The following is a 17,213-nucleotide window of genomic DNA, read 5'->3' as shown; positions in this document are numbered from 1 at the left end:
CTTGCCCAGGATCACAAAACCTTTCATGTCAAAGTTAAAATTTGAACACATGTTCTCCTGACTCTGAAGCTGACTCTCTAACATAGTACTTTTGTTTATTTCCTTGAAATCTGGATTAACTTTTTACTAGTCTACTGAAACTGCATTCTCACTAGGCATAAGTTCTATTCATACTCAAAAACTTTTCTTTTAGTCCTTCATTTTGTTGCAGTACAGGATCCCGTTTCTCTTATCTGATTTGTCATTTATCATCCCCATACATTTTTTCTTCACACTGTTTTTGTTTCCTCATATATCTCATGGGTACCACTTTAGTCCAAACTCAGTCTCAAGAAGAGGATCATAAACTGAGAGGGGAACACCTTAGTCCAACTTTCTCATTTTACAAATTAGAAAGCTGGCACAGTGATATTAAATAATTTGCTGATGATTTAATAAAAATAAAAATCTCATAAAGGGTCTTTATGTTTTTAATTTTACTCCTACATTAATCTTTTTGATACAGCTTTTCTTCTTACCTTGCAACAATGAGTTCTTTCTTCACTACATTCTCTGCTATTTTTGTCTGTGGCATACATTAAGCATGCTATTTCAGTTAGCTTCTAATTTGTGTACAACCACCCACTTTAGTTTTTTATTTTTTTCAGTATCTATGTTATGTTGCATAGAGACATAGCAAGCACATATTAAATATTTTTTAATGCTACATTTGGGAAAGCTGACTTGATATGAGAATAATAAGCAACTTGAAAACACTCATTTAGAATTGTAGACTTTTAGAAGAAAAAGGGACTCTAGTGATTAGTTACTACATCATTTTATAATGAGAAAATTGAAGTCTAAAGACAGAAAATGATTTGTCAAGTTATACAGACAGCAAGGGGCTGGGCCAGGATTCAATCTTCAATGTGTGACTATTCCTCTAATATTGAGTAATAGTATCTTAAGATTAAGATTAAGTTTTAGGCTTTTGGGGTTGTTCCTTTCTTGTTTTAGAAGTTCAATATATGAAAAATCTCTAAGTAGAATTTGTTTCATGAATATGGAAAATGAACTCCATTTCACACCTGATAATAGTAGCTTTTGAATCATCAGCCAATGATTCCACTTTCTAGGATTACTAGGAAGGCTTAAAGAGAAAAGACAGGAGAAGAGAAACAAATGCCAAAAAGTAAAATCTGTCTCCTACAAATTAATGCTACACATTAGGCCCAGGCCATCTGGGCATGTGACGACTGAGATTTGCCCCAAACTGAGAACTTAGTATGTTTTAATTTGATTCATTGTCCTAATTAGTTCAAACAAATCCTCAAGTAAAAAAAAAAAAAACTTATTTATTAATAATTTAGACATAATTTAATAAGAAGAACAATTATGACAACTAATCTGATATCAAAAATTCATCAAAAAGCTTTTGATCAAGAAGAATAAATCATAACCATGATCAACACTGAATTGTTCTTTAATTCTTTGCAAAATGTGAACACTTGCCTGAAATTATAACTTTTGAATCTGATACTGCAATGCCAATAAATTTTTAATTTTATATGGAAAAAGTTCATCCCTCCCACAAAATAATGATTAACACCAACAGCATCTTGAATCAATATGAATATAGTTAGTTATCAAATTACATAAACTACTGGATTTTTTACAATTAAAAATTCTTACCATTTTATTGCTTAAAAAAAGGAAAGGTTTTTAAAATGAGAAAAATGAAATCACAGAGCTGACTTACTGAAGTAGAATCCAAAATATTTTTCTGAATGTTCTCAATTTTGCTCAGTTGCTGTTTTACTGTAGCTTCTAGCCTGGCATTTTCAATTTCAAGCCTAAAAAAGATAAATACATTTTCAACAATTCAATATATATATCAAGGACTTTTTATATTTAATTTCTTATTAAATATAAGTTCTTATTAAAGTTTAGGGGCTCAATTGCAAATCCTGGAAGATAGATAGAAGGACAAAAGTAAAAATGGCTTCAGTTTTGAGATTTTATCTTACTAGAATGAAAATAACATCTAGAGGCAAATAATATGTGAAGTATATTTGAAGTAAAGTAATTTAATAAAGGAGTTAAAAGAATTAATCCAGAAAAGTCTTATGCAAGAGGCAGTGCTTTTTTGGAGTGGGCTTTTGTAAGGGACTGCATGAAGTGGAAGTAAGGAAAAAAAGAGAATCAGTCCATTCAAAGTCATAGAAGCTGAAGATAGACAGTAGTTGAAGTCTGGGATACAAAAATAAAAAAAAAAGCAGTACTTCCTTTTAAGGAAATTTATGTTACATTTGTATATACCCCTACTGCTATTTTCATGATTTGATACATTTAGATAAATATAATTCTTTTAATAAATTCTCATACATACATGATCAGCATCTAAAATCATAATGTTTTGGAGTTGTGATTTCCTAGGTGTAGAAAGACACTATATATTCAAACCTCCAACTTCAAGTCTTCCAAAGTTGCCTGCTAGCACCTAAAGATTCAGTGACTAGACCAGGGTCACACAGTTAGTGTATGTCAGAAGCAGGATTTGAATACAGCTCTTCCTGACTCCAAGGTTCTTCTCTCTATTAAACTTGGTTGTCTCATGACTGTTTCTGGAGATTATAAAGCCAATCAATTTTTTTGTTTTAAAGAAAACCTGTCTTTTGATAATTCTTAAGACACACTTTCTTAACTGTACATACATACCACACTTGCAATTAGATATGAAAAACATTGTATTATTTTTGAAAAGAAAAAAAACACTGATAAAGCATAATTAGGCAAGATTTTTTGAGGGGGCATTTTTAGGGGCTGAACGTGTAAGCAAGACATGAAATTTTTATTGGCATAGGGAGGGAACTCTTGATTAGGAAACTCCTCCCACTAGTGTGTATCTGTGCCAGCTCTGCAATGTATACTTTTTGGGAATTGTATGGGGAACAAATTTCCCAGGACACAAGCTAACAATTTGCATAGGGATTTTCATAATTTGTAGGCAGGTTTTCTCTACATTGGATTACACTGCTTCTCACCTAGTTCTTGAGAGGAAAAAAATAGATAATTTGGCATAGGTTTATTTTTTAAGGAGCAATTTATACTACTTATCCATCAAATTCTGCTGAAGATTTCCATTACAATCAAAATGTAGCACTCAAATATACTGAAAACTTAAAAATCAATACTTTTTTGAATATGTAATCCAATTTACTTCCGTATAGTTCCATTCATCACCTCTACAATCCTCAGGACCCAAGTGTCTCTCTTTGTCCATGATTAGGATGTAAATTCTTGGCATCGATATTCTTAGTGTTTAATACAATTCATTCATTAATCTCTAAATAAGCCATAGTTAAGCAGATGTTCCTTTCTCTCACTGAACATAAAACGTTTAAAGATAATAGTATTGAGTTATGTTATATTCTGAATATTGTAGTAGTTTATCACTTTTATCAGCTCTACAACTAATCATAATGCTAAATTTAAAAAATGCTTTAACTCTTACTTTTGTATATGATCTTCCAACTCATTAGTAGATCGTTGCGATTGTATGTGCCGTTCTTGAGATTCTTGCAGCTATAAAAATTGCAAATAAAATGTCTCAGGTTTTACAGTTTTAAAAATAAAATCACAGTCTTATACAGAATTGTGAATTAACAATGTCAGTACATAAATATTCAAATTTACCAAAATTTCTGCTATTATATCAAGTAGTAGCTCATTATATAGATTTTTATATTCCAAATGGCCAATTTCGTTTTTATGAGCACATGTGCCATACGTTAAGTGAAAAATATATGATTTCAGTACCATAGGGAATTTCATCAGTGTAGATCACAGCCATCTATAACTATAAATCCAAGAGAGTTGCCTGAGGCAAACAGCCTTAAGAAACTTTGCTGGGGTGTTGTAGCTAGTAAATCTCAGAAGCTGAATTGAACTTTACTTTCCTAATTCCAAACCAATACTCTATATGAAAATTGTCCCATGTAAAATGAGCAAGATTATGCTTGGTGATTATGAAGCTGCATAATGAAAATTCCTGCTCTAAGGAACACATGTTTTTTAAAAAAAGTAACTTTTGGAAAAGTAACCTTCAAACGTAGGTTTTTAATAATTTATATTTATGCACTTATCCAGAATATTTGTTACTAAATCTAGCTGTCTGACAGTTGTTTTTCCCAAAAAAGTTCTAACTCAGGAAATTTGCACTGAGTATTTTTTTTTTTTTCATGTTAGGAAGAGAACTCGATTAAGTATCATCTGATCTAATTTCCAACCAAATTATTTTCTCTCTTTTACAAATGTTTATATTTGTCTAAATGCTGACTTGTATTATAAATGAATTTTCCTTATTTTGCATTGGCTTCCCAGAGAGACTGCAAAATTTTCAAGAACAGAGGGCACATCTTACACATACTCTTTGTAACTTAGAACCTATCATACTATAATTCACATAAATGACATTCATTAGCTGATGGATTAAATGTTAAAAAAGGAAGAAACAATAATTTTACCTAATTACTATACAACAAAAGTTTAGTTACTTGTATGATCAGGGAAAGAAGGGAAGAAATGGTGCCAGTTTGTCCTAAAAGACAATTAACTGAACTGATTCATATTGCCAAAGATACACACTAATTTATTGCTTCCTTTCTATTCCTTCTATGGTTCACTCCATACCTAGTTTCTAGACTGTAGCCTGAAGCCTAATGTTTTTTTGAAAGTTAATCAATGTGGATCAAAAAGAATAGGAGGGCAAAGTAGAGCCAAGATCATAGAGTAAATGAAGGAACTTGATGCGCTCTCCCTGAAATCACTCTAAATTACTTTAAAGAATGATTCCAAACAAATTTTAGAGCTGGATATAACTTAGAAGCGTCTGTGGCACCAGGGCAGGAGTCCAGCATGTAGTCTTGGTGCAGACCATACCAACACTGCATGATCCTGGCCCCACACCAGCAATGCAGGAATGGACTTAGGGACCTCTAAATCAATAGCAGAATTGGTGTTTTTTAGACCTCTCAGCTCAGAGACACAAAAGATGACTTGGAAAAATGGCAGAAAAAGTTCGTCACTAAGATGAAAGGCAGTGGAAATCAGCAGGTGTTGGCAGTGGTAGCTTCTTGAGGCCTTTTGCCAGATACTGCAAAACTTAGTTCACAGGAGGTCTCTTTACTAGCATTAAGGAAAGACTCTGTGGTTTTAGCATACTAGACCATATAGCTACAGAGGGGGAGGAACACTCAACAATTCTAGGGCAGAAAAGAGTCAGGTCCCTAGAAAGATCTTTGAAAACATCTGCACAAAACCCCTGAAGCTTGGGGCACTGCACTGCCTACCTTGGAAACAGAGCCCTACTTTAACAAAGAATTAAAGCAGAATAATAAGCTTTGAAAGTGAGCAGACAACAAAAAAGTTTCTGACTATAGAAAGTTACTATGGTGACAAGGAAAATCAAAATACAGACTCACAAGATGATAACAAAGTCAAAATCCCTACATCCAAAGCCTCCAAGTAAAATAAGATTTGGTTTTTGGCCATGGAAGAATTCAAAAGAAAATTTGAAATTCAATTAAGAGAGAGAGAGAGGGGAAAAATTAGGGAGAGAATAGAGGTGCAAACGGAAATACAAAAAGCTTATGAGGAAAAGAATGCTTTCAAAAGTAAAATAAGCCAAATGAGAAAGGAGGTATAAAAGCTCATTGAGAAAAATAATTCCTTGAAAATGAGAACTGAGTAAATGGAAGATAATGACTTTTTTGAGAAAGAAAGATATAATAAAGCAAAACCAAGAATCAAAAAATAGAAAAATGAATGTTTAAAATCTCATTGGGGAAAAAAAAAAAAAAAAAAAAAAAAACTGACCTGGAAAATAGATCCAGAAGAGATAATTTAAAAAATTTTGGTCCACCTAAAATTCATGATCAAAAAAAGAGCCTAGATATCAATTTTAAAGAAATTATCTGATATTCTAGAACTAGAGGGTCAAATAGAAATTGAAAGAATCTACTGATTACTTCCTGAAAGAGATCCCAAAATGAAAACCTCTCAGGAATATTATAGCCAAATTACAGAATTCCCAGGTCCCAGGTCGAAAAATATTGTAAACATTGAGAAAGAAACAATTCAAGTATAGTGGAGCCATCATGAGGATAACACAAGATTTAGCAATTTTTATATTAAAGGATTAGAGACTTGGTATATGTTATTTCAGAGAGCAATCAAGAATTGCCTATTCAGAAAAACAGTATAATCCTTTAGGAGAAAACATGGAAATTCAATGAAATAGAGGATTTTCAAGCATTCATGATGAAAAGACTAGAGCTGAACAGAAAATCTGATTTTTAAATACAAGACTCAGGAGAAGCATAAGGAGATAATAAGGAAAGAGATTATAACGGACTTAATAAGATTTTATCTGTTTACATTCCTCCATGGAAGGATGATACTTGTAATTCATTAGAACTTTCTCATTATATTGGCAATTAAAAGAGTATATAAAGATATAGGGCACCAGTGTGAATTGAATATAAAGGGATAATATTTAAAATAATAGGGATGAAAGAGGAATGTACTGGGAGAAAGGAAAAGGAAGGAGTGGAATGGTGTAAATTATTTATCATAAAAGAGTCAAGAAAAAGCTTTTATAGTGAAGGGAAGAGGAGGAGGAGAGGGAGAATGAGTGAACCTTACTTATTTATGGTACAAGGCTTTCTAATCAAAACATAAATGATGTATTTATTTTTATGACTTAGAAGAATACTTCATTCCCACTATGAGGATAGATAAACAAAATTGTTAACCACTTAAACAGCGAATAATTATCCCAATTTAAGGGTACAAATGGTAGATATTATAATTTTGTTCAATTAATCTAAATGAAGGTATAGTGCTCAGAGAATACATAATATAGGAAAAAATAAATGTTATACTGAAAAAATTTTCACTTAATGACAAATTATTGATTTTTGTTATACATACTTTACTTTTGATTTGATCTACTTCCTTCTGGAGTTGCTTTTTCTTATCTTCTAAATCATTTCGATAACGTGATGTAACTTCTAGTGAAGCTTCAGTCATGGATTGTTTTTTCAGGGAATCAGCAAGTTCTTGTTGAAGCTTTCTTACTGTACCCTTATAGAAATATGTCCATATTATTTCAACTACTAATTTCATAATCAATATTAGCTTATGTGAAATTAATATACCTTCAAAATTAATTCATATAAATATTTGGTTATCACAGATTTAAAACTAGACAAAGTCTGAATGACTATTTAATCCAAACACCTCATTTTGTGAAACTAAGCCCCAAATAGGTTAAATCAATTACTTGAAGTCATAAAGGTAGTAAAAGAGAAAAGTATGTGAACTTAGTTTCTGATACCACTATTTTTGACTATACCATTCACCTTCCAACCAGGATGGACCAAACGGTATCTTCTTACTTACTCAGTATTCTTATGATAAAACAATACATAGTCTGATTACCCCATTCTATATTTTTGAGAATTATAACCCCTCCAAAGCCACATAAAAGTTTTTACGTGTAATTCACATGGAAGGTGGGGTATGGTGAAAGGAAGAATATATAGATTTCTGTACTTGATAATATACTTGTACATTAGGAGGTTCAGAAAAGTTAACTATCATGTCTTTGTATCTGCTCTTATAAGAATGCAGGCATCCATTTATAAGAAAAAGATGTATTTTCTTTCTCCTCATATGTTTTCCCCTGAAGAATGATATGCTTGTTGGTCTTGATAAAAAAGCAGTGGAAGTGATTGATCTGGTTTGCTAAAAGCAAAAAAAGGAAGGAAGGGTAGAGAAGTTGCTAGCTTCTGTTCATATCTTCAACTGTCCTTACCAAGCTTTCAAAGCAGTTCCTTTTTCTGTGAGGAGAAGAATTATACTACACAGTCAATGGAGAGACAAAGGGGGAGATGATAGGAAATATGGTAGCTTTCCCATCTATGGATACAAAGTATAGCACAAAGTCACTTCTAAAGGGAAGTAATATCATTTCATTGTCTAATCTAGTAGGAATACCAAAATATATACATAAAAATATAAATACACACATGGCTATATATATAAATATACAAAAAATACACACATATATATGTTTATTTATACTATTACTGATATGCTATAAAAAATCCTGTGCATTTCACTACAGAGCAATGAAAATTATTGCATACATCACTAATAGCAAATGAACATAAAAAGCAAAAGAAATTTAAAATTATCTATTCTCATTAGATAAGATTAAGTGACTGTAAAAATACATTCAACTGAAATCTAGTAATTTTTAAAGAGAAACAAGTGAAAAGAAGCCAATGTCAAAATTGTAGCATGAAATAGATTTAAACATGTGAGCATAAAGACTAAAAAAATAAAATCTGAAATTTTTTTGTCTGAAAAGTTTTGGTAGTCCTGCCATTGCGCATATATATATATATATATATATATATATATATATATATATATATACACATCACAGACAATGAGAACTGTTTTAAATTGGAAAACTTATCTTCAACAAATAAAAGGCAGTAATCCCAAAAAATTGCAATTTTGGACATTAAGAAATGTTAATAAAACCGGAAAAAAAGTGAGATAAATAATAAAAGTACTAGAAAAATCAGCAACACATTAAAAATGGTTCTTCCTACCACACAAAAAAATTAATGTTTAATGTATAAATAAAGTATTTGAAAAGAATTACTATACTAAATTTTGATAGGAAAGTAGTTGCTCATCTTTGCAATTTCATCAAAAATAGTTCTAAGTAGTTTGAATTAAAACCAGACTGATAAACATATTTAAATGCTTATGAAAAGAGTAAATATAATATATCCCACAATACTTCAATTCTGATGTCTAATTGGAATTGTTACATTACTCCTAGAATAATTTTTCAGGATTTATTTTTAGTTTTACCACAGCAAATATTTATTTCATTGCAGCATTAAAATGGAATATCAGGCATATTATTAGAATGATAAGTTTATCAATATTTATTTAGAAGTAATGTAACTCTAGCTGTATTTATTAACCAACACTGCTCTTAAAATTTTATGGAATAGCTATATATATTTAAGATGACTCACTTATTTCATATATATATGAAATAAGTGAGTCATCTTATCTAAAAGATGGATATCAGGTTAATTTTTATCATGTTATTGCTTCTTCATTCTCCTTTCCTATATCAGAAGTTTTATAATTAATAATACCTAATATATAATCTACCTGCTTAAAATTCAAATTCATAATTTATGTTGGTCAACATAACTTTGAAATTCATTTCAAAAAGTTAAATACTTATCAAATGATATTAAAGACCTACCTCTCTTTCTGCTTTCTCATTTTCATATTTACACATTTGCTCTCTTAAATGGTTACATTCATTGATTAACTCTTTATTTCTCTCTTCTACCAAAAGAACTTGTTTTTCAGTATCAGCACGGAGTTTGTTGAAGAGATCACTAAACTGTACCTGGACATCATTTACTACCTTTTCTTTAATGACACCTTTGTTTTGAGCATCTTCAAGTTGTTGTCGAAGCAACATATTTTCACTTTGGATTTGGGCTAATCTTTCTTGGATGGATTCTTGTTTGACAATATATCTGTCCAGCTTTTCTTTATCCATTTGATTTTTATTTTCAAGTTCCTTTGCTTTATTTTGGGTCTGATTTAATTCTCTCTGTGTGCTTTCTAAAATTAGTGTCTTTTCTCTGAGAGAATCACGTACTTGATACAGCTCATTTTCTAATCTATTAGCTTTACTTTCAGCCTTAGAAAGCTCTTGAGAAAGGACACCATTGTTATCTCTTAGTTTGTCCTGTAAATGAAGCCACTCATCTCGTTCTCGCTGAAAGATATTTTCAAGATCTAGTTTTGATGTCTGACTTCGTTCATGATCAAGAATAGCAGAATTTAGACGGGAACGGTATGATTCAACTTCTGTCTCTAGTTTGTCTCTATTTTGTTTTTCATTATCTAGTTTAGAGCTCAGCATTGTATTCTCAGTTGTCAGAACATTTACTTGTCCACTATACTGGAATATTGTTTCTCTTAATGCTTCTTCTTTCAGTTTTAATTCTTTTTGAAGCTCATCATTCTTTTCTTTTAAAACTTCATTTTCTTCAGTATATCGATCTTCTTTTTCCTGATCTTTAATTTTTACTGAGTCTAGTTCCAGTTTGAGTTTCGCAACTTCATCCTGTAGGGATTGATTTTCATGTAGCAGACATTTTTCTTTTTCATGACTATCAGGAACCTAAACACAAAAAATAGAAAAAAAAATTGCTCCTCAAAAAATTATATATTCTGATTTTTTTTATTAATAATTATAAATAAACTCCAATAGACCAGGAAGCATACTTTTGAAAGGAAAAAGTAAATTGAGGGAATTTTTACCTACTTCACATTTCTGTCAGATTCAATTTTCCCAAAGAACAGGCATTAAAGGTGCAACATCAATCAGAAGATAAGTATTTAAGATATATTTAGTCTTCAAGACAGATAGGCATTTCAGTTTATGATTACAGAGTACATTTTACAAATGCTGTATTTTTTGGCACTCAAATCAGTCTGATTTTTAGGATATTTTATTTTATTTTCTATATCTGTTTTAGTTTTTCATAGGGTTATGACAAAAATAAGGATATGTACTATATCATACAGGACTTTTAAAGTTTGCCAAGTACTTTCAACACTATTTCATTTAAGTCTTGCAAGAAATATTCATATTATTATACCCATTTTACAGAAGGAGACATCAGGTAAGAGAAATTATTAAACAACCTGCTTATTGTCACACAGCTAGTAAATGTTAAAAGAGTATTTGAATTCAGGCCTCTTCATATTCCAAACATATAGAATTCTTTTACAGTAGCTAATTCCCTCTTAGGAGTTGAAGATATACAGTTGTCCTACATTTAGAGTTACTGTCCAAGCACAATTATCTTAATTGCAGAGCAATGAAGAAATTAACAATCTTCAAATATCTTAGTATACATTTCAAGAATAACTTGTTCTCTCACACATCTGTAGCATTATCATAGAATCACTAATTCAAAATCTTTAGAGATTATCTAGTCCAAACTTCTCATGTTACAGATGGGAAAAATGAGGCCTAGAATGTGATCAGTAGATGATAATCTGACCATAACCATCACATTTTAAAGAAATAATAAAAGAATTATTAAGGCCAAAGTAGAAAATTTTGATGTTGTACTCCCATCATGGGTCAAAGTGGTCTAGGAACATTTGGCCTCTTTCAGGATAGGTAGAAAATGGTATATCCAAAAGCTTTAGAAATCCTATTCTTTGAGATCTTTTCAATGAAACCAGGAGGAGGGTATGAATAAGCAGCTGAGTTAAATGAAACATTCCAGTACTCAGGTACCAAATGATTACTAAGAAAAGAAGTCTGACAATTTACTTCATACCATTGTTAAAAATAAATGAAAAAGATTAAATGTGTCATTTTATGAACTGGTGCTTTTATCATGTTGAGCAATGATGAATGTGAATGAATGAATCCTTGTAATGTATACATCTTTATTTGAGAAATCCAAGTGAAACTTACTTTCATTGCAAATACTTTAATGTATTTTTTTCATAAAACATAAGACAATAATGTGAAATAGACCAAATTATTATCATGTTTGGTAACCCTCAGTTTTTGCCCAGGAAAGGACAGACAGAAGGGATTACTTAATTAAAGAAAAAAAATTGTGTTTTAGTTGTCATTTCCTACATGGCTGCATTCTTTTTTCCCCTTAGGGGTTAGTTAAACTGATGAGCTATCCCCTTCCTATGGCCGGAAAGGGTAGGGGCACTACTGAAAAGTAGGAATCTTTTCAATGGGAGTACTCTTGGTTTTCTGGAGGGAACATGCAATTCAAAGAAAAGAAGCAACAAAGCAAACCAAACAACCTGTGCTGATTTTGGTCACCATTTATGTATTACTGCTTGTTTGTTACAGATAGATGTATATCACTGAAGATGGCAAATATATCCAAAAATGACGTACCACAATCCTGACTTTTTAAATATGCACATAGATTTGAAAATGACCAAAGTGAATACCTCAGAACTCTGAATCATTTTGGAAGAAGCTGCTTCAATTTCCTTTTGCTTCCATAGATAATTATTCAGAATTCCGTCTTGCAAAACTCTGGCGCTCTGCTCTCGAGAAAGTTGTCTTTGAGCATCATTTCGCTCTTCTTCAACCTGGAAACACCATTTCATAACAGTTTTAATTATATTTTTTCTTCAAAAGTCAGTAAAAAAAATTCATTTTTAAGAGAATTTAGAATCTGAAAAGTAGGTTACTGAAAATAAAAGGAGGGGCAGCTAGCTGGTGTAGTGGATAGAGCAGCAGCCCTTAAGTCAAGAGGACCAGAGACTCTGGGCAAGTCAATTGCCTCAGCAAAAACAAATAAATAAATAAATTTTAAAAAAAGGAAACAAAAAGGATAGAATATTAAGAGTTGTAAATAAACCCTATATGTACCTCAGTCTTAGTAGACTTTACTCAGCCTCAACTTGAAGTCTTTGCAGGTGGAAGAATACCTTATTTCAAGACAATTTATTCTATTTATGGATGGTTCTATTTGTTGGCAAATTCTTTCTGACAATAACTTTAAAAATGTACATTTTTGCACTACTGTCCATTGCTCTTAGTTCTATCTTTGAGCCTGAAGCAAAACAAACTTAGTCTTTCTTCCACATGACTGTCCTTTAGAAGTGTGAAGACAGTTACCATGGGCCTCCAGTCTCTAATTTCTTTAAAAGATCCTCATATGTCATGGATTTCTTTTCTCATCTTATTTGCCATCTTGCTTACTGCCTGACATAATTCTGTGGTGGCCACAAATGAACAAAACAGTATAGGTGTTGTCTGATATAATCAGTAGAGATGTGTTTTTACTTCCTCACTTTTGGAAACTATACTTCTCAATGCAATAAAAAGTTATTTTAGTTTTTTGGTTCCCAAATAACAATGCTAACTCAAATCAGAGTTCACTAAAACTCCTGCATCATTTCAGACAAAATGCTAACAAATCATATTTCCTACAACTCATACTTGTGAAACTAATTTTTTTTTACCTAAGTATAAAACTTTACATTCATTTTAATTGAATTTCATCTTATTAGTAGGTTCAATACAGTTTCTGACCTATTCAGACTTTGCCATTCTTCCATTTTTAATGGCTTGGATAATTTTAATTATATAATACATATATATATATAAATACATATAATTATATAAAATGTATAATTATATATAAATATATAATATAATTATATAAGATATTTTAAATTATATAATTATATGTGTGTGTTTATAATTATATATAAAGTATATTAATTATACAAATATATTATATGTAATTAATAATATATATATATAGATTATATATATAATTTTAATTATATATAATTATATTTTAAAGGTGCTAGAGAACAAAAAACTTTTCTGAAAGACTGAAGAATATGGTACATATATGTAGAATATATGGAACAGAGAAAGGGATTGAACTTGCAATTTTATTGACCTAGAGATTTCTCAGATAAGGAAACTCCTTCTATTAATGTAGGTGTTCATGTTTCCACTGGAACTTAAATGAGCTGCTTAGAGCAGAGGTGTTAAATTGATTCCCCCCAGTATTGAGTTTTGTGGGCAGCTTTTGGGAAGTTGGACACCTGGCTTGGGGTCAAGTGAAACAACTTGTCTCAGGTCACCCAATTAAGATGGGTCAGTAGTAACACTTCTATACACTATACCATTCTGATTCTCTATTGTGAGATACACTCTAAAAAGTACTTACCTTTATCATGGGTATTTAAGCTGAAATTTTACATTAAAATGCTAAAAAAAAAAAATTAAATTTTTCTTTATATATTTATGAATGATTATATCTTAATTACTTATATTACATATAAATACCATGACCCTTTTCTAAGATTGAAAAGATTTTATGATACTGACTTCCCCATTCCCAGGAAACCCACATATAAATATTTAACAAAGAAAAAAATGGAAATAGTGACTTTTAAATTCCAACTTACCTGTTTAAAATTATTTTTTACTGTTCTCAGTTCTAAGTCCAGAGTTCTAAGTGTGAATTCAAGTTGTTGTTTTAGCTCCACTTCTTTACTATATTGTTCTTCTTTTCTTCTTAGTTGTTCCCTAGTTTTTTCAAATAGCATTTCTGTACTCAATTGCTTTTCTTTCTCTTGTCTTAGTGTAAACCTAGATTAAAATTCTTTGTTTTAAAATCACAGGTCAGTAGAAATAAGGATTACAATCCCACTTAAGTATGTTTATCTGGAAGTCTAAAGGAAATTATAAATTTGGGAGGAATTGGATTTGTGTAGGGAACTCATCATCAGGAAATCTCTTCTATTTTTTTTCTATTTTCTATTTGAAATCCAACACTAGTCGAAAAATCTGTCTACTGTCTGTTTTTGTCATTGAGCTTAGGAGTTGAAGATAATATTTGAGACTACATCCTAAATGGAGGTGCCTGAACCACTTAAAAGTCAGCAACCCTATGTATACTATTCATACTTAAGAATTAATATTCAATTCTTTGAAGCGGCAATCACAATTTGAAGTGATTTCTAGGAAAAACTAAGGAGACCAAATTTTATTACCGACATTATTTTCTTCTTATTGGCTTATATTTTCAGTACTTCACAATCCTCCAGGATGAGGCATTAAGGCAATATTATCATATTATTATCATAAAATTCAATAATGATTGAGAAAATAAAATAATAAAAATTAAAGAAGAGTGTTAATTTTAAATGATGTTGGATTAGAATCATACAGAATAGTTCTGTTATTACAAATATATAGGATAGATTATATATTGGCAGAGAAATCATTTCCAAATACTCCATTAAGAAAGTCAAGAGAGATTCTGAATGCTGTTTATGACCTATTTTTGTATATATTAGATCTCCCAAAAAGTCAATCACTATTAGAAAACAAGCATTTATTGAGTGCTTCCTCTGTGCCAAGTATTGTGCTAAACGATGGGTATATAAACAAAGACAGAAACAGTAGATTCTGTCCTTAAGATGCTTACTTTATAAATGGGAAAAGCAACAAGTAAATAAATAGGTACATGCAAGTTACAGACAATATCTGAGAGGTAATATTAGAAAAAAAAAGCACTAGTAGTTAAGGGAACTGAATATTGAGCAGCAGGTGAATTTCAGAGAAACCTAGAAAGTTACATGAACTGATGGAAAGTTAAGGGAGTAGAACCCAAAGAACATTATACTCAGTAACAGGAACATTATGTTATGATCATCTGTTGGAATCCTTACTAACTGCTAACTAATTAGAGTTGATCTAATCTTACAAGAAGATGTTTTGGGCAGAACCTGAAACAAGGTACTAAGTAGAACTAATTAATACAAGGCTTGTGTTCACACCTTTACTCATTGGAGTTCAATGAGTTCACACCTCCTTTGAAGCTCTTTGGGCCAGAGAGCACTATGGGAGAAAACCCACAATCCCTCTCTTGAGCATAAATAGAGCTTCAATGGGCCAGTCAAGGGAGTTCTTGAGAGTGAAGAAGCTACAAGTTGAGATTTCACCGGAATGACATGAAGAATGGAGCTGGCTGAAGGCTGAAGAAAGCAGAAGCAGAGGCTGAAGGATCAGACCTTTGGATTTGGTGACATTTAGAGAGAGCTCTTGGAACCAAGCAGAGAGATAGACCTCTAAGCTAACCGGGCTATATTGGAGATAATAAAAGATCTGAACTTTTATCACCTGGCTGTGTTTTGAGAAGAAAAAGCTCATCACATTTTGGCGCCCGAACAGGGACCGATTCAGATCCATCTGAACCAGATCACAACATTTTGGTTTTGAGAAGAAAAAGCTCACCACATTTTGGCGCCCGAACAGGGACCGATTCAGATCCAGCTGAAGCAGATCACAACATTTTGGCGCCCAACGTGGGGCTGACAGACCCCCTCAGTGGATTTCAGTGGAAAAGCTACGATCCTGATTCAAGTGGAAAAGCCTCTGATCCTGATCCAGTGGAAAAGACTCTTCAACCCAGAAATTAGGGTGAGTGCAACAAAGAAATTTTGTTACAAGAGTTAAAGTAGAATTTCATCTAAGATGGGACAGATATTTAGAAAACAGCCTGTTTCTGTTCAAGGAAAATGTTTAGAGAGCATTGTCAAAATTATGGAAAGCCAAGGTTTAATTATAAGCTTACAGCAAATCACTGAATTTTTACAAACTGTAAAGGACATATGTCCTTGTTTCTCTCTTGAAAAGGAATTAGATCTAAATGAATGGAAATTGGTTGGAGAGGATCTTTGTCAATTCTATGATAAAAATGGGCCTAACTCAATAATTAATACATATAATGTAATACAATTGGCTATAAGAAGTTATTTAAGTGATAGAATGATGAAAAGGAAAGTACAGGAGGAAGAAGTGCCAACTTTACTAGGTGAAAAGGAGGATGAATCAGATGAGAATGGAATTAATTACAATTCTGAGTGTGATACTTCACAGCAGGAGGAATTAGGTGATTCCACATCTCATGACCCTCCCCCCGCAATTAACCCTTCATGGGTGGAACAAGGGGGAGGGAGAGAGACAGAAACACAGTCAGCTTCTCCTATAAAGCAGAATTTGATAAGATTAGAAAAAGCATTAATTAAAGCAAAAAATGAAGGAGAAGATATATCTGATTTTATAAATGCATATCCTGTGATTGAAGAGCTCAACTCCTCAGGTCAAAAAGAGAGAAAATACACTCCTTTTAATTTGGGAAAAATTAAAGATTTGAAAAAGGGTTGCACTCTTTATGGGGCTACATCATCTTATGTGAAGATGTTACTGGATAATTTGTCTTATGAAATCTTAACCCCGAATGACTGGAAATCCATCGCTAAAACATGTCTTGAACCGGGACAAAATTTATTGTGGCTTTCGGAGTTTCATGAACTATGTAGGATTCAAGCCCAATGCAATAGGCAAACAGGAGCTATTGTACAAGTTGCTTTTGACCAACTAACTGGAGAAGGTCAGTATGCAGAGAGTTCAGAACAGATTTATTATCCCATAACAGTATATGAGCAAATTTCTAAGGCTGCAATAAAAGCTTGGAACTCTCTCCCTGGACAGAAAGATGGAAATAATGCTTTCACAAAAATAGAGCAAG

The 17,213-nt window shown here is 31.8% G+C and overlaps 1 protein-coding gene across 3 annotated transcripts in view; it reads right to left on the bottom strand.

Moving 5' to 3' along the window:
• The window catches only part of ANKRD26 (ankyrin repeat domain containing 26), a 98,727-nt gene that overhangs the window by 22,767 nt on the left and 58,747 nt on the right, over positions 1–17,213 (bottom strand). For all 3 annotated transcript variants that reach the window (XM_051961437.1, XM_051961435.1, XM_051961436.1), the window contains 6 exons: positions 14,083–14,266; positions 12,097–12,240; positions 9,344–10,279; positions 6,973–7,125; positions 3,494–3,564; positions 1,739–1,832 (listed from right to left, as the gene is read on the bottom strand). In XM_051961437.1, coding sequence (XP_051817397.1) covers positions 1,739–1,832; positions 3,494–3,564; positions 6,973–7,125; positions 9,344–10,279; positions 12,097–12,240; positions 14,083–14,266 — 1,582 coding nt within the window. The remainder of the gene's footprint in view (positions 1–1,738; positions 1,833–3,493; positions 3,565–6,972; positions 7,126–9,343; positions 10,280–12,096; positions 12,241–14,082; positions 14,267–17,213) is intronic.

The sequence above is a fragment of the Antechinus flavipes genome, chromosome 5, assembly GCF_016432865.1.
Source record: "Antechinus flavipes isolate AdamAnt ecotype Samford, QLD, Australia chromosome 5, AdamAnt_v2, whole genome shotgun sequence".
Lineage (NCBI taxonomy): Eukaryota > Metazoa > Chordata > Mammalia > Dasyuromorphia > Dasyuridae > Antechinus > Antechinus flavipes.
The sequence above is the reverse complement of the archived record's forward strand: the minus strand, read 5'-3'. Positions and strand labels throughout refer to the sequence as shown.